This window comes from Drosophila subpulchrella, chromosome 3L, assembly GCF_014743375.2.
Source record: "Drosophila subpulchrella strain 33 F10 #4 breed RU33 chromosome 3L, RU_Dsub_v1.1 Primary Assembly, whole genome shotgun sequence".
In the NCBI taxonomy this organism is placed as follows: Eukaryota; Metazoa; Arthropoda; class Insecta; order Diptera; family Drosophilidae; genus Drosophila; species Drosophila subpulchrella.
In genome coordinates this window covers 16390396-16412588 of record NC_050612.1, presented here as the reverse complement: position 1 = coordinate 16412588, position 22193 = coordinate 16390396, and the positions used below count along the sequence as shown (strand labels likewise).

General features: G+C 44.0%; 2 protein-coding genes across 5 annotated transcripts; one reads left to right on the top strand and one right to left on the bottom strand.

Annotated features, from left to right (window-relative positions):
* The first annotated feature begins 1109 nt into the window (after positions 1-1109).
* On the top strand, positions 1110-21029 carry LOC119552598 (phosphatidylinositol 4-kinase beta). 2 transcript variants are annotated; one of them, XM_037862254.1, is made up of 12 exons: positions 1110-1948; positions 10750-12138; positions 15057-15168; positions 15569-15842; positions 15912-16100; positions 16192-18693; positions 18758-18876; positions 18942-19079; positions 19146-19420; positions 19484-19572; positions 19633-19797; positions 19867-21029. In XM_037862254.1, exons 2-12 carry the CDS (start codon positions 11036-11038, stop codon positions 20052-20054), a joined length of 5154 nt encoding a protein of 1717 aa, XP_037718182.1. In that variant the 5' UTR covers positions 1110-1948; positions 10750-11035; the 3' UTR covers positions 20055-21029. The 2 variants fall into 2 exon arrangements, with proteins under 2 accessions (XP_037718182.1, XP_037718183.1); XM_037862255.1 differs by lacking the exons at positions 1110-1948; positions 10750-12138 and adding an exon at positions 14675-14929.
* LOC119552599 lies at positions 3327-4439 on the bottom strand. Of its 3 annotated transcripts, none has more exons than XM_037862257.1 (2): positions 4022-4439; positions 3327-3981 (listed from the first exon to the last, which is right to left on the bottom strand). In XM_037862257.1, the coding sequence occupies exons 1-2, from the start codon at positions 4223-4225 to the stop codon at positions 3889-3891; spliced, it is 297 nt and encodes a 98-aa protein (XP_037718185.1). In that variant the 5' UTR covers positions 4226-4439; the 3' UTR covers positions 3327-3888. The 3 variants fall into 3 exon arrangements, with proteins under 3 accessions (XP_037718185.1, XP_037718187.1, XP_037718184.1); XM_037862259.1 differs by having other exon boundaries at positions 3327-3958; positions 4014-4433; XM_037862256.1 differs by having other exon boundaries at positions 3327-3958; positions 4022-4372.
* Positions 21030-22193: the final 1164 nt, after the last annotated feature.

The window sequence follows — 22193 nt, the reverse complement described above, 5'->3', positions numbered from 1 at the left end:
CACGCAAGCCGGACTAGCTCTCCGGTTTGAAGGGTCTAATCTACGCCTGGCGATCTCAATCTATGCTCATGTGTGCCTTCAAAGAACTGGGTCTGCTGTGATGTTTGTCTGTGTTGTCTTATTTGGGACGCTCAGACAATTGCACAATTTACTAAAGAATGCGTATGAACGCCACTTATTATTCAATTTATGCCGTCCTCGAGATGCAAAAGAAAGCGACGCGGTTGGAATTCCATCGTTAGAGAGTAGGACATACATATATTTGGCTGGAGCCCATTAAACACTTAAAGTCATCTCCCAAATTCATTGCGAGATAAGATTAGATTTATGTATAAATGCTTAGTCTATCACAGATCCTCTCCTCATCAATGTGTTTGCGATGTGTCCATCTTTTAAGCAACTGATTTCTGCTCTACTCATTGCATTTATTAAGAACGTTCCACTTACACTACACAATATTAAAGATATCTTCAAGAGTAGTTGTCCAATTTTATTGATTCTACAGATTTGAATTCAAGATTTCATTATAACTCAGTCAATCAAAAGATATGACCATTTATGTGCGGGCATTTTTACACTAGTTCCTAGGGGTGATGGCTATATATGGGAAAAAAGAAATCCCGAAAAGGGTCTGGAATCCAGTCTCATTAACTTACTAATGCTAGAAGCGCAAAAGTATTAAACAGATTAATGGTAAAATCCCCTTATGACAAGTTTTTATCGCCTTTTAAATCAACCATTTTGCGAATCAGGTTGCCACAACAAAAACAATTAGGGACGGCACAGAAATCAATCGATAGGTGTTTGTAGGCGCTACGTCTCAACAAAATGTTGGGAGGATGACTCGGCTAATCAAGCGAAAACAACTCCCAACATTTTTGCGTGGGCGCTCATCAAAATTGTAGTATATTTTTGGTATTATGTACGGTATATACTGAAATATACCAACACTAACATTTGGCGAGAGTGACACGGCTAAGATAGCTAGGACATTCACCACACTTTTTGGTTGGACCTCTTGACAATTATCGATTGTTTTTGTGCCGTCACTAATATCGCCAAAAAATCGATGTATCGAGCATCACTGGGCAACGCGTCAATCGAAAAAAAAACTCGATTGCCTTGGACGTGTGGACGGTTGGTCGTCGCGTAATTTGTTTGTAGCCTAAATACAAAGAAAGCAGCAGAAAAAGAGATACCCCAGTTTTCCAGTGCCGCTGCAGTGCATAACGAGAGCGTAAACACGCGCCAAATAGGAGCTGCTACGCCCGATAACATCCTTGTATGTTAATAGTGTATACACACTATGGGCGCGTCTCTTTTTGTTCATTCGTGTGTGTGTGAGTCTGACGTCTCTTCGTCTGTGTCTGTGTCTTGCCCTCGGCCAAAGTAATTGCACAGCTTATTTATATTCAAGATTCAAAACCCGCGACTGTCGGGGAATCAAGCAGTAGCAGTGTGCTGTTAAAATATTGAAACAAGTGTCGTCGAATTGTGATTTCTCGTTGGTTATATTTTCGCACGCACACACACACACAGCCAGCCAGCGGTGCTCTCAAACACACTCGCGCACACAAGCAAAACGAGATTTTGCAAGTCGCCGTACGACGCCCGTAGTTGTAGTTGTGTTGGTGCTAGTGCTGGTGCTTGTGCAACTACAAAATCCAATTGATTATTGCTGGGCATAACTGGTACCCTGTACCCTGTACCCTGTAACCCAAACCCCCCAAACCACCTAGCAAGTAAGCCTTTGCCACCTGCCCCAGCGTCCGTGACTGTGCGAGACAGTCGTGGTGATAATAATAGGAATTCCTACTCGCCGCCGCTCGTGGGTTTCAACGCGAAAAGCCACAAGTGAAAGTGGCAGACCCTACTTATCTGCGCTAATTGGCATCGGCATCAAGTCTTCGATACCCAGTGGATTATATCGCTTGAATATCAGGAAACTGTGAGTATTTCTCTTTTAGGAGTGAATTACCTGAAAATGAATACTATTTCTGACGCGTGACACGGAATAAAACACCATTTCGGACGTAAACCGCCTTTGTTTCTGGTTTACTTGGCTCCCCCGGGCACGATCTTCCTTCCAATCTGACTGGGTGCAGCTAAAAAAAAACTAAAGAATCTGACATTTAGGCAAGGTGGACTGGTTCACGCGATGTAGCTAAAACAACTAGATGTAGCTGCACTTGGCATTTTTGGGTAGAGTCGTTTGATCCCTCGGGCTTTCTCAGCAGTTCATTGACTTGCGGCGCCCGACTTGTTGAGCAGGTGAAAATGCACACAAATCCCATCGATAAGCTTCCAGACCAGCTTATTAGATTGCAAGACTGCAAGACTTTGCACTGCTGCCAAATGCCTTTGAGTCGTTGAACCCTTCGCAGAACAGCGGGCCAAACCAAACCAATGCCAGTGCGTGGCCACGCCGAGAGCGAGTGCGAATAGCAAAGTGTAAACAAGTTTGGAAAACAAACGGAAACAAAGAGTGGAGCAGACAGTGGACCCCGTTGTTTTGCCCCCGAATGCTTCCTGGGATTCCGGGGCTCTACGAATTGCGCTCGTTTTCGTTTCGCGTGGCATTGGGAAGGTGTTTCCAGATACCTTAGATAACTTCTCGACTGTATCGAAAAACTACCGGAGGGGGGGTCTTCCAACGGGAGCTGATTTTATGTGGAGCAACAATTTCCAGCGAGAAAGGAGGTAGGAAAGCAGCTGGCGGACAGGGCAATTAAGGTGTAATTACTCTTTCGAGTGGCGATAACTGTGACATAAGCGCTGCAACCGCCGCTGGTTGCGTCGGCAGACGCTTGCCAAATAGTTGAGTTTTGCTAGGCACGGCATGCGGAGGGGTTTCCGAGGTAAACATCCGAAATGGGAATTCGTTTCAGAGCCAAAAGGCAACCAGTTTGGATAGGTTTCCGATCACTTATCCATTGCAAACGCTGCGCGAATTCAGGTTCGTCAGTGCAAACTGAAAACTAGTTGAGGTTTTTGTTTCTCCACTTGCTTTCGTGGCTGCTGTGTTTCCCTGCAAGCGGAAATTAAAATTGATAAATCATTTATTGACAAACAAAACGAGACTTGGATAAAATACAGTCTACGATAAGGGTGTTTTTCCACTATCTGTCTTGTTGTTGTGTGCACATGCTTGGAGCATCTAGAGTATCTAGTTGTAGCTAATCACCCAAGGTTTGGGTTGATCCCGTATAATACTGTTCATTTCGCATGGCAATATCGCTTTGATAGAGACATTCAGCAGCTGAAGACTGGTTGGACCTTGTTTTGATGGATGGGTGACGTAATTAATGCAAAAAAAAAGACTTGTATTTGAAATTAATCTATACATGTATTTAACTGACAAATTCTTCGAGTAAATCGACAACAGCAAATGCCAAAAGGTCTGAGAAGAGCATAGCGTTCACATTTCAGGGAACCGCACTTGAAATGCTCCTCTTCACCGGGCCAAATGCAACACGGTCCCAAAGGCAGTGGAAAAAAAGAGAAAGTGATTTCAGAGTATGTGTTTACATATATCCAGCATCCCACGCGACAGAGTTTTGATTACGCAAGGCAATATGTTAAAACAAGCTGGTTTCCAGAGGGCAAGTAGGATTATGTTTTGCATGACCAGCTTGCTACAAATAGAGGACATCGCTGTCAAAAAACCAACGGATAGGGAAAGGTGCTAGTGTGGACTGAAAAGAGAGGAAAAGCAGTTGGGCATTTGACGGATTCGATGGTGTTTCTTTGCTGAGCTTCGGGTAAACAAACGCAACAACTTCCAGATGTTCAGAACTCTCTACTTGGGTCTGCGGCGGCGGCGGCGCGTCGCAGGACGCTTATCGTAGATGGGGCGTCGCACAGCAGTACCTCTTTTTTTCTGACCCTTTAGACTACGGCGCAGCAATCGGCGCTGCCGAGTAGTCCTTCGCCTGCGATCCACACGGGCCAGAATGCGCTGGAGGATTGGAGCAAAGTGAGCTGTATGTAGGTGGGGTATAGCTCTAGCTTACTGTCTTACTTCTGGCTCGAACAACCTCTTTTTGGCATCGCTCAGCGCGTTCCAATGGACGAGGCCCACCTGGAGTAAGCGGCGCAGATCGTAGCTGGGAAAGAACTTCCGCTTTAGGTAACGAAGGAAATTGAGGTAGGGCAGCGGGGCGACCATATCCGGATCGTCCACGATCTCAGCGGCACGGATCATTTTCGGTTTGGGGGGCGCCATAGTGCGTGTTCCAGTACCACTTGGATAAACTGAAGAAACGGCCTCTTGAACCAATCACACAGTAATATCCATATAAGTAAACCCAGCTGCTGTGTCATGACTAATGTGGAGAGAGAGAGTTCTGTTGGGAAGTCAAGGTTGCTTAGGTTTTCCTAAGCGAATGCCTATTTCCTGACGCACAAACAGAAGCCGAGCGGACTAAATTATCAATATCATCATCGAAATCTTGGTGGTTGCTGCTCACACTGAAACTAAAATGGCTGCGCCCCTATATAGACACATTATCTGCTCACGACGCCCACAAAAATTCATTACGAGTTGTATATATTGTAAGTCCGAGGCGCGACTGTTCCCATCCCCTCTGTTTCTGTGTCTGTCGCCCTCGCCAGCGACGATCATTTATTCATGCCCGACTGAATGGGATCTGCTTTGAAACCCACTGATAAGGCACTTTATGCATTCGTCCGGTCAAAGTCCGTGCAGTGTGTGCACGCATTTGTATTTTTAGGCATTCAAAAGGGTACATGACAGTCGGAAGCGATTTATTTCTGTCCAAGATATCCTCCTTGTCGTGAGTAAATCTCTTCCGCAGGGATCTTTATGATTGGATCTTTGTTCTTTTTGTATTCAATTTTATATTATTAAACGATGATGAATAATGAATTACACGATTATGGGCCATCACTTTCACTGAATGCAGAACTTTCGATAGTCGTAAACGTTGTAAGGGGCTTTAATGATGGTTTTAATTACATTCAATTTTCAACCAAAAGAAATATCTACTCAGGTGATTGATGTGGAATAGAGTGGAACGATGGAGTGAGCTATGTGAGCCCTGCTTTTACCTCCGGCCCTAAGCCACCCAACAGTTGTGTAACCAAACTTTCCCCGGCCGAAGATGAGAAACTGCCATTAGGCATTGGGCTTTTCCTCATGCATTCCGACTCCATTCCACAGTCCACTCCTTAATGCAGCGCTAAGTTAATGTTGTGTGACAATGCCCGTGTTAATGGATTCGGGTTGTTTCTGAACCCTCGCTGCAGCTGCTGTCGAAGATCTTGAGGCTCGCGGGAAAGCTTAATCTGCCGGATGGCGATAAAATAAGAAAGGCGAGTTATAATATACATATATAGAAAATTGTGATGGTGTCACATTGGGGCAAATACTTGCCGAGACTTACAACTATTCAAGCTCGCCTCGTTACAATTCGCAACTCAATTGAAAATTTTTCTCAAACAAGCTTTATTTGTAGTTTGGGCCAAGGCAAGTGGATTTGCTCAATTAGATATATTAATTAACTGATTTCGGAGACATGATTACCAGTTCACAGCGAAAAGAGTGTAGGTACTCATGCACTTACGCTTGAAGTAAACAAAACATAATAATTCGTTTCTGTTGGCTAACAAAAACGGAGATAAAGAACTAGTATTATTCCCAAAGGGAAGACTTTTTTCTGTGAATTGATTTTGAATCTCTGTACTGGATTGTCCGACTTGCAGCCATTTTATTTGGGGCTTGACCGTAGACTTAACGCTTGTTCACCTTGGATGATGATGAACGGACTTGAACTCTGTTGAACGGAGTTAATTCAGCTCCCAGATATTTTTTGGCAGAGTCGGGACGGAATTTGCATGATGTTTTGCCTTGACCGTTCCTGATTTGATTTCGTTGAACTGGATCAGTAGTGTTCTACAACCGCTTTGATCATACTTTAAGTATTTTGATAAAGTTACTCAACTAGGTATGTACATGCGAGCGCTTGTGTGTATTTTCTTGTCAGTCTGATTGTGCTGACCTTGATGGCAGCGTTCGAGCAAGCGGGCATATATGTATCTTTCGCGAGTGTCTGCTTCAACAGTAGAAAAGTATCTGCGTATCTATCTGCGTCTAACTGCCATGTTTCGAGCAGTTTGCGGTTTATTAACCGCACAGAAACGGTGAAACTTAAGATTCACTATGGCAACTGTATCTGTTGCTACTTTTGCGATTCGGATCCCTGCGACTGCAAAGTTGGAGATGCAGAGAGAGAGAGAGGTAGATTTTGGATTTAGATACTAATGTAGCACAGTCTTAGTTTTTATCAGTTTTTTCCTTAAACGAAATATTTTTCCAGGTTGTATACTAAGAGAAAACTGTTTTTTTTCGATGAGAACAACAAGTGAATTGGACTTCTGTACCACAGCTGCACACTTGATGATCGAAGTCGCGTGCTTCCTGCAAAAATGGAACAAAAACTCACCAACCATCTTGCCGATTTTCGAGTTCATTTGGCAATTTGCGAATTGGGAACGGTATACATAAGTCAAACGACCTTCACTTTGAGAAAGTGTTAAGAAATAAACCGCTGGATTGTAGAGTTGGACGAAACATTTACAGTTGCTGTTGCGTCGATTATGGTTTCTTGTATTTTAAGCGATCGCATTTGCTTTTGTCCCGAGGGTATTTGGGTCCCAAACATTAGTTGCAAACTGGAGCATATATATGCACCACTAATTCCATTTCATGTCGCATTTTTAGCCTTAAAATTAAAACTTATTAGCTTTTCAATAAATTGGTTATCCCAGCAGGCGACCACGCCCTGCGCCTGCGCCTGCGCTTCTGAGCTCTGGAGCCAGAAAATGTTTTTAAAGGGAGTTCTCCGGCCATTGAGGGGTTATCTGTATATACTCGAAATGCATTCGAGCGCGGAAAGTGTCGTGTGGTCTTTTTAAAACATATAAACAATTAAGCTGATACTCTTGTATGCAGATCCCTGCTGGGCGTCTGCTGCCAAAATGAAGCGCAGCCCAAAGCAACTCAACTAGAATCAAGATAAGTAGAACATGAAGTACAAATTGCTTATTATGTGAAATTGCGGGGTGGAGTTTTGGGGATTTGTAGGAAACGCGGAGCATGAAATTGCGAACATTCCGGCTGGCTCAATTTTCCCCATGGAAACTTACAGCCTCCCAGAACAAGAATTTCTTAAAAGATCTGGCTGCAGCTGCAGAAATTGAAAGTTTTCAATTTTGCAGTTCCAAGCATCTCAGCATCGTAGTTAGCATTGAAAGGTCTTCTGTGGCCCCAAAGTTCGTTGACAGCTCTCAGTTAAGATGCAACGTGCTCTTTGAGTTCGTCAAATGAAAACTGGTCATTTTGCAAAGCTGCCCAATCGCTGGAGCAGCACAGCTGTGCGCCGAGGAGCTGATTCCAACTGCTTGCGCAAGCCGCAGCTGCTGGGCTTCGCTATCGAAGTCGGTGAACGGAATGGCTGAAAAAAAGAGCTGGGGGAAACTGCACAATACATTCGTTGAGTAGCCTAGCCGTGTGTAATTGAGCCGCAAGGCTAGATAGCAGCTATCTTCTTTGTGAGCTTTCATCTCGTAGGTCGTTTCGGTGAGCGAACTGTCGCTTCCACCTGGTGCATTCATTTAGTTCGAGAAATTAGACGAATCTTAAAGATGGAGATGAAGTTATGTATATTTTTATACCCTTGCAGAGGGTATAATGATTTCAGTCGGAAGTTTGCAACGCAGTGAAGGAGACGTTTCCGACCCCATAAAGAATATGTATTCTTGATCAGCATCACTAGACGAGTTGATTTAGCCATGTCCGTCTGTCCGTCCGTTTCTACGCAAACTAGTCTCTCAGTTTTAAAGCTATCGGGCTGAAACTTTCCAAAAATTGGTATATAAGTCGGGACCAGCCGGATCGGACAACAATATCTTATAGCTCCCATAGGAATAATCAAAAAAAATAATTTTTTTTAAATTATATCTTTGGTGTTTTTTAACATAAAATTTCGAATTTAATTTTATCAAAATCGGACGACTATATTATATAGCTGCCATGGGAACGGTCAGAAAAGTGGTGGAAAAATAATATGAAACATATTATAGCTTCGGTGTTTTTTGACATATTATCTTATACTATTGGGAATATCATATTTTGTATATATAAGAATTTCAAATCAAATTGAATAATTATAACTGCAAGGGTATACAATCTTCGGCTTGCCGAAGTTAACTTCTTTTCTTGTTTTATTTGTGGCTTAAACCATTAAGTTTAAGCGGCCTGTTTACCGTTCTATCGATTTAATTGTCTAGTCATTGCACTGAAGCAAATTTCTGGTCATTCGTATCTTTAAAATTTGCCTCCCAACAAGGCGACTGTTTTTAATCTTTTGTAAACCAGTTTACCACGAGTGTGACACTCACTTCCGGCTAAACAAAAGCTGTGATGGAGTCTCCATGTATAATCGAATTTTAAATTATTGTTTCGCATATCATTTTTTGTTTGCCACCGAATTGTGTCTACTTGCTGGCTTAATATTCTCCTTATACAATTCCTGCACTCACTGGAGTCCAATGTGGCTATTTTCCTTTCCCAAGATGGTGGAAAACTCGTTTGTCAAAGAGATGCGAGCTCTGATTGATTGCCGGCCATGGTTGGCGGAATGCCTGGCTTTCCACATGGGCGTGTCCTCCGCCAGAGACAACTTTGAACCGCCGCATAATTTCACAAGGGAAAATCTACTCTAGCGTAGAAAAAATCGTATAAAATTAAAAAAATCGTATAAATTAAGTTTTAAAGAAACGTCTTAGTTCGTTCAAAATCGGATATCGATACGCAAAGGTTACTGGTTTCCACAGTTCCTCTTAGCTAATTTTTCTTACTGATATGTGGACTTTAATTTGATTTAATTTCTATCACAAGATACTTCAAACGGCATTTAAAAAAAAAGAGTTTCTATATTTGCCAGTTTTAAAAGAGCACATTCCGAGATTGTGGCGTTTATGGGCGAAATACTGCCCTGAACGATGAACTGCTTTTTAGTGTCTCAACACAGTCACACAAGCTTGAATCCAAAGGTGCCAGCTGGAATGCTCAGGTCGAATGGCTGCGCCAATAGCATATTGGCCGCTTCATAAAGTACAGCGGAATGCAGGCCAGAACAATTGTAGGATTGTGTAATGCTACCGTAAAAAGTCAAAGCATGTATGTACATATGTATGTATGAAATCTGTTTTTAGCCAAAAATGTTTGTTGATCTGCTTAGGATTGCCATCAAACGAGATATGGTTAAAACAGATCGCAAGAAACTACCACGGCAAGTGTCTACCTCTCTCGACTTTAACTTAAGATAAAATAAGGGACTTCCCACATGAAATTCAATCCCCCTGTGTCAAGTGGAGTCACCTTACAAGGTTACTCGGCATTCCTCCCTTCTTGGATACTTTATGTGGGCTAAGGCCTCTTTTAATATCGGTGGAACCCGTATCGAGTAAGGATTTCAATGGCGAACGCCGCTTTGGTTTTCATTTATGTGGCCAAATGTTAATTATTGTGGCTTCCAGGGATTTTTTTTCAATGATTCTCTTGCCCAAAATACACTATTGCGAGAATGTTCCCTTGTCCATTCAACTAGGAGTGCCTGCCGTTAATGTACGTGTTGCTTCTTTAAGGAATGACGCACGAGCTGAAAAATGGGGCGCAACAAGAAAATCGTGCCTACTCCCCAAAGGAATTTTACCAAAAGGGTGCCAGTCTAACAAGTATCTAGCAGCCCTTGCTGAATAATTATACACGTCACAGTGCTGTTAATCTGTACTTTTTAATTAATAAAATTTTCACTTAAATTAATTGGAGTCAAGTGTTAGAGTCGTAATGGTAAATTCTGGGCTATTATTTTTATTTATTTACTAATCACAAAGGGCCACCTCATCACCTTATCCAATATATTTGTTGATATAGAAGAACCGGTTGGGTAATGTGCAGTGAGCCCACTGCAGATGGGCTTAGACGTAATTGGGGTCAGGTCACACACTCATGAAATTTGAATGTCTCAATAAAAGCTGCACATCCTAGTATGCTGGGCAAATGGGCCGATTAAGATAAGAGTACAAAGCCGAGGAGCAGCGCCGAAGGGGTCAGAAGGAGGGTTTCGTTCCGCACACATTTCATAATGTTACCACGTTCCATTTGACACTTTCGGACAGCTCGGAAACAAAAAAGGGATACCGTGCTAAATGTCAATAGTCTAAAGGAGAATTCCTCATGGTTTGTTCGTGACAGATTGAGTAAATGGGTCAAGGCATTCTCAGCCAACACATTTTCCACAAAATTATACAGGTTTTTAATCATCATTTATTTTCACTTGCCAATGCCGTGATATTCAGACTGATTGCGATATATACTCAAACTTAACATTTTTATATCTTGCTGCTCTCGACGGCCAAAAATACTTATACCCGCATGGTTCTATCTAAGTTTGTACATGTGTTCAGAATTATGTTTTAAAATTAACTTGCTGTTTTTATTCGGAGAAGGACAAGGGACATTATTTTCTCATCCTTGACTGAACGTACCCATGGAATTTTTTGTTTAAAGTAAGGCAATATGTGCGGCTTCAAGAAGCCGCGTATAATTTACTTCGTACAGATTCTGAATATTGTATGGTGGTTTTTTATGAGCGTGAAAGGCGGCGAGGGTTTTCAATTGATCGAAAATTACTAATTGACACCAATTTTTGTTTATCTTTCCAGCGCCTGCAGCTACGACAATAACAAAGGCCGCTGTGATATGAGGGCCACACGCTTCGCGACGATGAGCGGAGGCGACAGGGCGGATAGCTGAAAAGTCGACCCATGACTCAGAACGACATTATTCACTCGCTTTTGCCTATAGCCGTGCAATGGAACAGGAAAGCAATCCCAAGGTTGTGCCACAAAAAACTGCGTATCTAGCCATTTAAGAAAAGTCAATAACCGAATAACGCCAAAAGTTATACCCTGCCTACTCTACACCCCACTCCCCACATCGAAAATCAAAATGAACTCCGTCATATCTGCATTTAAGGGAAAAAAGAATAGCTCAGCGAATTGCAATTCGCCCACAAGCTCTGCAAACGGCATCGTTCCCGGAGAGAGCAAACAGACGAACCACGGCGTAGGAATCGTGGGCGTGGGCATCAGCATAGCCAGCGTGGGCGGTGGCGTGGCCAAGAAGAAGCCGGTGGCCCAGAGCAGTGGTTACCAGTACTTGCGTCACATACGCGAGATCGAGACTGCCAACAAGCTCCTGTCACCCGTCGTAGTTGTGGCGGAGGAGAGGCCAGCCGGCAAGGCCGGTACCGCCCCGGCAGTGGCGACCATGGCCGCCGGAGTCGATGTGGTGGACCACTGTCTGCCTGCAACGGTACGATTGTCCAATGCCGAAGCGCTCTCCGACTTCAACATGAACGGAAAGACTGTCGGAGGCGTGGGCCCATCCACTGGGGTTGGCAACAACGCAAACTTGGAGGTGACCGACACCTGGATTTGTCCTGCGACGACGGACGACGAAGACATCTCCGAGCACTCGACCGCCGCCTGCACCAGCACCAGTAGCTCCAGCGAACACAGCAACAGTACTGTGGTGCACAGTCCAACGGTTGTGGATAGCACCACTGCCTCTGTGTCCGCATCGGTTAGCCATCCAAGTCCCAGCCTAAGTCTGCACAGCTCCTCCTCGGCCACCTGCGGGATGAGTAGTCCGCATAGCCAGTCGTCGCTCGCCATAACCTGTGAGCCGCACTCCAACTCCACCACAACGATATCCTCGGTGGGATCGGACTTGGGTAACGGAAATGGAAATAACATACCCGCCTTCTTAATGGTCGCCCCGGTAACGTTGCCCATTGGAGGCCAGATGCAGATGACCACGGGCCTGCCAGGAGCCAGCTCGGCTGCCAGTACGCCCAAGCATTCGCGCTACTCCAAGCCCCGTCTCAGCCTGAGCCGAGTGTTTAATCACTCCATGCCATCCGTGCACGGTCGCGCCAATCTTAGTGTGGCGCAGTCTACAGACGGAGGACCAGGTGCTTCCACGGGAAGTGCTGCGATTCCACCGAAACGTATTTCCACGCACCAAAGAAATTTAAGTTTGGATTTCAGGTGAGTCGAATTGAACTGTGTGTGTCATTAAAGTGTATGCAATGCCACATACTTTGAATGGGCGACAAAACGACTCCAACTTAGTTGGCGCACGCAAACCGTTTTCAGAGTCTCCCAATCTCCAAGCAATACCCAAAAGTCACGCGTTCTAGACCCATCTTCTATCGGGATCCGTTGCAATCAGTCACTCTCTAATTTCATTAAATTGTCGAGCTTGATAAAGCCACTAAGCTCACCCGCGACCTTCCGTTTGTCGAATACATCAGAATTTCATCAGATTTTCATAAAACTTTAGTGGCTTCGTTGGATTGTTTATTTATTTGGGTCGCTCTGCGCCCGCTTCTTAGAGGCCGAATGTGGCACTCGACCTGAAACAGCGCATGAAAATGTAAATAATCTTTAAAATAATACACTGCCTATGCATTTTGCCTGTGGAATTTCGCTAGAAGCTGCAGAGCGCGCACTTGAGTCGCATTGTGTCGGTTGGGGGCCCATAGACAATCAGACTTTGCAAAGAAATCAGCAATGTGTGCCGAGCGCTTTTTCCATTTCCCATGTTAAATGCAGTAAATAAACAAGTCGACAGCAATGCACACATGCAAAGGCAGAAAATTGAGGATGAAACTGTGTAGCTTTGCATACGCGTCGAGTTCTGATAGATCAGAGAATCGAGTTGGCTCAATTAGTATTCCTAGTTTACGGACTCTTGCTCGTCCCCAAGCTAACTCAATTGGAAGTGCTCTTAAGATTTGTAGGGGGAGTTGGACTGAGCATTTCGCACGTCATTTGGACTGTAGATTGAATTGCAGGTAAACAGGTGCGGGGCCACTCATGTTATTAGTTTAAAGACCACAATTGTCAATTAACTTTAACCTAAAGCTCTCCATAGGGCTAAAGAATGCTTGTCTAAAACCCAGTTGAACTGTTCAAAAGCTATTGCCGATGTCTGCTGTTGGCCGTGTGTATGTACACGAGTTGTGCCTGCAGATGACGTGCCACACCCTGTTTTTGTTGAGTGCGTGCGCCGGCAAAACGCTCCTGTGCGGCTGTACGGATGTACGGATGTGGAGCTGTCCCACCCCATAGCACCTTGGCGTAGGCGATACCTTCCGACTGCCTGGGGCAACATTTGTGCTCTCGCTCCCATGCCGCCAGTTCTTGCAGCTTTTTCCCCCACCGATTTAATTTCGTTAGTTAGTAATTACTTATTCTTGGCATATTTAAACTTTTACTCGTCGTCCGAACCTATCCTATGTTATGTTCAGGGGCACTCAACAAAAACGTGGGGAAGTACTAGCAGTAGCAAATATCAAATCAAAAGGAACCCCGGAAGGTTGACTCTTACTTTTCTGCACTTTAGCGGAAGTCTTGTTCACAGTTTTTGGAAGAATAGTTGCAATTGGAAAAGCTTATTCCTTACAGAAAAGCGATGAAAACTGTGCTATTGATAACACTTAATTCAAACCAGAAGTGATGAATAGGCAAAAAGCTGGTGCGCAAACACACGGGGGCTTGGTCAACAAACTTAACGTAACATTTGCACTCAGAATCCGAATGTTTAGATGACCTAAGGGCCGCCTGCACGAGTCGTTGACCTCTGTAGACAGCAGTGTGATGGGAATAGTTTCCACCAGCATTTCCTTTAATAGCGGTAAGGGGTTCGTCCAACAGCTTCGAAAAAAAAAAATGAAGGGCCCAACTCCCTACCTACCAGCGGCCTTCAACCAAGTTTCGAATTGTACTTACGTAAATCACACTACGTGATGGGCGAACAATACGCGGGCAGGGCCCATCAACAACCAGACGGAGGCAAGCCCCTGGGCTCGAATGCTTGGCAAATGAATGCAAATGCGTAAATAATTGACACAACGAGACACAACTAATGTGGCTTGGTATGCTTGGAATTCGCTTAGCACACCAGTCGAGTTCACAAGCCTTAGTTGCGATCTCAACGTCGGAGACACCTACATACAACCAAAACAGACAGCCCCATCATTGGGAGATTGGACAACGACAATCGACCCGCATGCGAAATGTTGGCAAGGCACCAGCCAGTCGATCACATTTAGGAGACCCGGTCTCGGGCATGGTCACCAAATGCCAGTGGTTCGTCTATCAGCACCAGGAAGCATCCGACTCAAATTCCAACCATTAGACCAAAGTGATAACTCAACGTCTGTTTGCCGTTGATTGGTTCAGTCAGAGATTGTTGAACCCGTGGTTAAGAGAGGAATCCGTAATCCTCGAGAATTTCCGTAAGAGCATGGCAGGCCAGGTCGGTTATCCAACTTCCGCGCTTATCGCCCCGGCGATTGCTGTTCGCGTAATAGGTGTACTGTACAGAGATAAGGCTTGCTGGAAAATACCTAAGATAGGGACTTTCATAACCACCCTCGCACCGCAAACTCTTGAGTGTTTGGAGTGCTTTCGACTACGTCATCGATTCGCCGCGAGCTTTGGCTCAAACCCGCAAGCTTTGGCAGCGACCAGCTGTCAACAAAGGCCCCCCGAAAGCTGCTGCGATTAGTCAGCCATTGTGGGCCGAGCAATCGCATAGCTTTTCGTTCTGGCCCTCCGCCAACCCCTGTATACCTATGTACCCTCCCTATAACCATTTCGCAGTGTTTTCGGGCTTCTTTCTTGTACAACGCGCATTGTTCCCCAGCCGTATCTATTTTCCGGTATTTTCGCTAATTTAATTTGAAGGGAATCGCTGCCTGGCCAGCCAGGTTTTAACGTCCAGTCGAATCGGTCGTCTGAGCGATATGATAACTGCGACGTAGTGAGCCGAGTGAGTTTTCAGTGTGTGTGCCGCGAGTGCTTTGGCATTTCCAAGCATGTTTTTTTTTTTATTACCGCAACAGATGCATTGATTTTTACACATTCTAATCCGAGTTCTCTTTTTGCTCTCCTTGCAGATCCATGGGCATACTGCTGCCGCCCGTCTCGCAGGTGACCAATACTCGCATCAATCATACGCAGCATCACCGCAATCGCAGCCTCGACAGCGCCCTGCAACGCATTCCAGAGGTGAGTAGTGCCTAATCGAGGCAATTAGCTCCACCCAAACCGAAGACCCCAACTGCACCGCTCTAACCTTGTTTTGGCCGCGGATGCACATACGAACACTCAAAACACTCACATACCCGCAGTGAAAGCAGTAAAACCTGGAAAGTTTCTAAGTCTATTTAAGCGTGTGGCTGTGTGCGACGAGCTGTTTATTTATATTTTTTATCGTTGCGTTGCTGGCATTGTTATTCACTTTTGCACTTACCCTAGTGCTAAATATTTGTGTACTCTATCCGTTATCGAGACAAGCTAAAGAGCCGCTCGTACCGCCCATGCCAGCTCTAATATATAACAATGACTAGGTTCCATTCCAAAGACTATCCATATACTGATCTACGAAAATCTCTTATTTTCCAACCAGGTCGAAGTGTCATCTCCAAATGCCGAGAGTGAAAACACGTTCTGTTCCCCGTCCATACTCGGTGCAAATATGTGCTCGAAGATTGCCACGACAGCTGCTAGTGTAACGGCAGCCCTGTCTCCTCCAGCAACGCCCACGCCGGCCCTGATGTCGGTGACGACTCCGACGGCGTCCTTATCCACGACTACAGCCACTAAGGGAAATATGTCACATCCAGTGCCGAAGCATCAACAATCGATTTGTCTGACAGCCGCTTGCAGGTCCAGTGCCGTCGGTAGGTTAACGATCTTATTCCTGAGGACTTTCAGTTACTTATAAACTTACTTTACAATTTCAATTGCAGTGGAGTCCTGCCCAACGCTGCGGGTGCGGCCCAAGTCAAGCGAATCAGTTGCGGCCAATGGGCAGGAGATGATCGGGGCTATTGTCAGTGGCGCCGGCAACGGAGGTAGCAGCAGCAACAACAGCTGCAGCAGCGCGGGCAGCAGTAAGAAGCGAGAGGATCTCACCAGTCTCGGATCGGATGACTCTGGTAAGTCCGGTCGATCAATCGTAGCCTTTTGCTTTTCTGTATAATCATGTGAGAAACAATCCCTTCATTTCTACACTAATCCTACCTGCAGGCATCATCTGTGGCTCAGAGTCGGACCAAATATCACTGAATCGCATATGCCACTCACATGAATCGCTCGATTCGGGTGAGATGGATGCGGACGCCGAAGCGGATGGCGATGCAGAGGAGGAGTGCGTTGATCTAATGGAAACCACGTCTATAGACGAGGAGTACAACTTAATGCAACCGGACCATCTCTGTTTTTATCCCACACACGGCGCTTCCACCGAATCGGACTGTCGCACCCTGCGTCCATCTCGCAAACAGAAGCGTCAGCAACAGCGAGCCCTGGAGCAAACTAATTTAGTTAACCAAAACCAGCACAATAGTGGAGAACCAGTGGATGCAGACGTTGACCCACGAACACGATACCGTGTTATGAACATGTCCCAGGCAGCTATCAATGTTGAACTCGGCGCAGCTCCTAATGAAATCGAAGCATTGGCTTGCGACAAGAAATCTAGCCAAGGTCCGATGGTGGAGGCAAATTCCTTGCTAACACCATGCTCTGCAGTAGCGACGCCAGTGACGCCAGCCACGCCGTTGGCAACTCCAACGCCGATTGCAACTCCCACGCCAACGGAGAGCACAAAGAATGACCAAGTGCTATTTAAAAATTTCTTTGGGGCCACAAAGAACGCCATCTTTCGCACGGCCCAGAGCATTATCGAAAACCATGAAAAAAAGAACGCGGCCAAGCAAAAGGAGCAGCCCGATCACTCGGCAGCCTTGGCCTTAGTAAGTTCGCCAAGTGTAGGCGCCACATCGCCACAGGATCAGGTCAAGTCACCCACGGACATTTCGAAAAAAAAAGAATTTTTCAGTTTGCTAACTTCGAGTTCCAGCAAAAAGGCCGCCGCTGCAGCAGCTGCGGCTGCTGCGAGCTCAGCTGCCAACACACCTGTCGCCACGCCAACGGAATCACAAGCGGTATCGGCGGATTCAAAGCTCCAACAGATTACTGAACCTTCTGCCGACTCCAAGATAAATGAGCGGACACTCAATTTGCGCCTCCCTGGAGCAGATAGTGAAGCTAATGAGGGAGAACTTGCAAAATGTTCATCAATGAACTCGCTACACAAACTCAAGCTCCCTGTTCCCGGTGTCGTCAAATACTTTATCAGTGAAAGAGCGCCCGTGTCGGACTTGCTACAGAAGCCAGAAAAAGGGCAAAGCGGCCTGTTGCGTTTCTTTGAGTCCCCAGTCTTTAACATACATTTCGCTGTCCATTACCTATTTTACTCGAAGGAACCAGGAGTGCTCAGCTTTATAGGCAATAAAATCTTCAGTTTTCCTGACCAGGAGGTCGATCTGTACATACCGCAACTGATAGTCATGTACATTCAGATGGATGAACTAGCCGAGGTTCTGGATCCTTATCTGACCATTCGGTGTCGAAAGTCAGTGGACTTTTCGCTCAAGTGTTTGTGGCTCTTGGAGGCCTACAACTATCAAGTGGACTCGCTGGGAAACTCGCACAGCAGCTCCCGAAAATCTAAGCTGGCGCTCATGAAGGAAATATTCTCCAAAAAGGAGCTCAAACAGGCCCAGAATGACCTCAAGTCTGCAGGCATAGGGGACCCGAGATCCATAGTGGCCTTCGCCAAGAAGACACACCACCGCTCACAGTCGGATGCCACTGTGCTGCTAGCCGACTCTCGCTCGCCTCACACACTAAGTATATCTCACCGAATGTACCAGCAACCACCCTACACTACGCAAACACTTCCCACCACACCCGCTAAACTGTGCCTGGGAGACTTAACCTCAGGTCACGCCTTCGATAATGGCTGCACCTGCTTTGAGACGGTGAGGGGCCAAGTAAATGGACTGCTGGGCCAGAGGACGCTATGCAGCTGTGGAGCTCCGAAGACGGCGCCGCAGAAAGAGTTTATGAAGGCATTGATGAACGTGGGTAAAAATCTAACATCATGGCCTTCGAAAGCAGAGAAGACTTCAGCGCTGCGGATGTCCCTCAATTTAATCAACAAGAACCTACCCGCAAGAGTCTGGCTTCCTCTCTACTCGGACATACCGCACCATGTCGTTCGCATTACGGAGGAGAAGACCGCTGTACTCAATTCAAAGGACAAAACGCCGTACATCATATACGTAGAAGTGGTCGAGATTCCTGACATATACACTTCTCCCCTGATACCGAAGATGATGCCTTCGCTGCGACACACGAAGAGCGAAGAGCACTTGGAGGGGTCCTGCCTGAACTCGCACCAGCACCTGAGCTGTAGCCGTACTTCCAGCTGCAGCAGTAGTCAGCAGGGAACAAGCTGGCGGCGAAAAAAAGGTGCAGATGGCGATGGTGGCTGCGGCGACGCTGGTCCACATAACTGCTGCGGGAACGCACATTCGCTGGGTGGACTCCAGCTCCAAGAGGATGACGTGTGGTCCCAGGAGGAGGACGAGATTACGGCGCAGTACCTTAACATGCGGAAAGTGAGCGAGCGGGACACGATCTCACAAATGTCACTAGAGTCTTGCGATTCGCGGGACCAAGGTAAGGGGACATATAACAATCAACCGAAGGAATCACTAAGCAATACATTGGATTTTTTTAACAGGTCCACCAATTGTCTTCAACATTGGAGACGTACGCTTGCGCCACTGCAGCAACTTGAGCTGCGAGAATACTAAATCCTTTAGCAACGATCCGGAAGATCCGTCGGCAGCGGCCCTAAAGGTTTGTACATGTTATATTCGCCTAATTATTCTGAACACAATCAAATTTATTATCGCTTACTTTAGGAACCATGGCACGAAAAGGAAATGCTCATTCGCGAGTCTTCGCCATACGGTCATCTATCAAACTGGCGGCTGCTTTCCGCCATCGTCAAGTGTGGCGATGATTTACGACAGGAACTTATGGCTACCCAACTTTTAGAGGTATGATCAATTTTGATAAACCAATAAGAATTCGTTCAGATTCTTGACGCAAGTAATATTTTGCAGATGTTTAAAATTATATGGCAAGAAGAACAAGTGGACCTTTGGGTACGTCCGTACAAAATAGTCTGCCTGTCGAATGATAGTGGCCTTATTGAGCCCATACTCAACACCGTATCTCTGCATCAAATTAAGAAGAACTCCAACAAATCATTGAAAGATTATTTTATCGATGAGTACGGCCCAACCACCGGGGAAAGTTTTCGGCGCGCACAGAAGAATTTCGTGCAAAGCTGTGCCGCTTACTGTCTAATTTCATATTTGCTGCAGGTCAAGGATAGGTAACACTGAATCTTTTCTGTCGTTGATCGATTTTTTACTTACGTATTTTCAATAATATTAAGGCATAATGGCAACATTCTCTTCCATTCGGATGGGCACATCATACACATTGACTTCGGATTCATTTTGAGTATATCTCCAAAGAACTTGGGTAGGTATTATGTCACACTTATGCGATTCTCTTATCTTATTTATAATTGGGCTTTTACAGGTTTCGAACAATCGCCCTTTAAGCTTACGCCAGAATTTGTTGAAGTCATGGGAGGCACCAGCTCAGAGCACTGGCGTGAATTTAATAGGCTCTTGTTGGTTGGCATGATGTCGGCCCGAAAGCATATGGATCGTATTATAAACTTTGTGGAAATCATGCGTAGCAGTAAGTTTCGAAGCAAAACGACTCAAAAAATGTACAATTCATTTTACAACACCATTTCTTTTTTCGTAGATGCTCATTTGCCATGCTTTAAGAATGGTTGCTCTGGAACTGTACAGAATCTCCGAAAACGCTTTCATATGAATTTAACCGAACAAGAAATGGAACGAAAAGTTGAGCAGCTTGTACAGGACTCGTTGAAGAGTTTGTCAACCAAACTGTACGATGGTTATCAGTACTATACGAATGGCATATTGTGAGAACGGTTTTTTATGAAGATCTAAGTGGGTAATCATAAGAAGCATATTGATAATGCCAAGCTGGTAACCAAAACAATGGACTGACTTTTTTGTAAAGGAATTATTGTATATTATATAACATGTAATTATCAGCGACAAAAAACAAAAAGAATGAAATTGTACCAAACCTAAATCTGTTATCGTAGCTTAAATCGTTCGTTGTATGCGTTTGCATTGTTGAATTAGCATAATGTGTATGTTGTCTAGCTTATAAGAAAAAAGTGTAAATGTTTTGAATGTAATTTTAGTTCGTTTGAGTAAGGTCGCGAGTGTCAGTCTGTTATTCCATTTTGAAATTCATAATTTACTACTTGTACATATATACACATTTTCAATAACCAAGCTTACATTTCGATAACTTGTTTGGTTGCTACGCTTATATATTCATCCCTTACCTACATTTTATACTTTTGTAATTCACGAGAATATCTTTAAAATTATCTAATTCCAATTTTACGTCTTAAGTGTAAGGTTAAATGCCACTTTGCTGCAGCTTAAAATACAGCAATATAATCTTTAAGGCCTTCAATTTAATTATTAAACAAATTTACATAATTTTAAAATGGATATGCCACGAGTACATACAGAAATAAATGAAAAGCTTAAATCGCCGTCAACTCTGTATTTGCCTATTTAACCAATTATAAAACTAAAATAAATCCTAATGATTTTCTAACTTAATATACTTCTAAGCTATTGCGATAAAGATGGGAAATCAAAGCATACGAAACAGTACTAAAACAAATAGCTAGGCACTGAAAGTGAACAATTTTGAGTTTGTAAAAAAAGTGAGCAGCACTTGAAATATTACATACTTGGTGTAATTTAACTTATGTTGCACGCAAACATTAGCTACAAGTATTTGAAAATGTAAATGAATCTTTCTACAATTTATTAAATAATGCAACTAAAATAAATGAGCATATTGATATACAATATAATGTCTTTTTAGTGTTTTTTAATGTTTGTAAATCTATTAGAGCACCTGGGGGTTGATACGTTTGTGAAAAATGGTTCTTTCATAAAACTATAAACTTTTCGCCGTGCTTCTAGCAATTGAGTGACAGCCAAGAACTTTTTGCACAGAATATTGGTCCTGAAGAGCACTCCTTCTGGAAGTTTACCGAAGCCTGGCCAATACGCTTCTGGAAGATGTTTAATATTCGGCTGAGGGCTTTTAGCTGCCGCATACAAACGCCATTTTAAAACCAGCGGTGGAGCCTTTAACCTTCTACAAACAGTGGCTGGCGGACATGGATGGATTTGTTGGGTAAGTCAAAAATGCAGAGCCCTTATATAAATGTTAAATCTTACAAGAAAGACAAACAAATAAATTTTATAATTGGTTTATACTGGGCCCTGCTTAAAAAATGTATATTTTCCAATTTCTTATTCAAAACGCAAGAAATATATTTTCTTGTTTTGTTACGCAAAAACCTATGTTGACAAAAAATCAAAAATGATTTACCTACCTCATGCACTCTGTTGAGAACATTAATTTAAATTAAAAACGTTTCTTTATGTTTGCTTACTAGTTTAAACCACTTTTTGAAAGTAGTTTTCTAACAGGACCAATGAAAAGAACACCACTTAAAATTTACTTTTTTATTTAATAAAAAGTCCATGGAAGATAGATACCCCACTCGGGCTAACAATTATACATATATATGTATTATGTATTTCATTCCCAATATTTTATTTTTATATCCCCCACAACCAAATTCTGGATCAGCCACTGAAAGCGTCAAGTGCATTAAAAAACAACCAAAATTTCAACATTTAAACGAAATCTTTCTATATTATGTATTTATAGGACCTGATCTGGATATGTATAAAAAATTAAGATTTGCAAAGTTCCATGTTATAGCTTTTAAACTACTCAAATGTCATAAAAAAGGAAAACTAGTTTTACTTGGACCAATTGGTCCTGTAGCGTATAAACTGAGCTTTCTAAAGGTATTGAAACATTCAAACAGATAATAAAAATTCGGACTAAAATTATACCCATTTCATGGATAATACACATAAATTATATCAAAATAATTTATAGGAAAACAAATGCATACATTTGTAAAGTGTGTTTTGGTACTAGATAGGTTC

What these genes read in the sequence shown, in the direction of transcription:
- LOC119552599 (XM_037862256.1), bottom strand. Translation starts at nt 4,225, where the DNA reads ATGGCGCCCCCCAAACCGAAAATGATCCGTGCCGCTGAGATCGTGGAC. An exon ending in AGAGGTTGTTCGAGCCAGAA is followed by an intron (nt 3,959 to 4,021) that starts GTAAGACAGTAA and finishes CCAATCCTCCAG; the next exon opens with CGCATTCTGGCCCGTGTGGA.
- LOC119552598 (XM_037862254.1), top strand. Translation starts at nt 11,036, where the DNA reads ATGAACTCCGTCATATCTGCATTTAAGGGAAAAAAGAATAGCTCAGCG. An exon ending in CGTCGGCAGCGGCCCTAAAG is followed by an intron (nt 18,877 to 18,941) that starts GTTTGTACATGT and finishes CGCTTACTTTAG; the next exon opens with GAACCATGGCACGAAAAGGA. An exon ending in TGTGGAAATCATGCGTAGCA is followed by an intron (nt 19,798 to 19,866) that starts GTAAGTTTCGAA and finishes CTTTTTTCGTAG; the next exon opens with ATGCTCATTTGCCATGCTTT.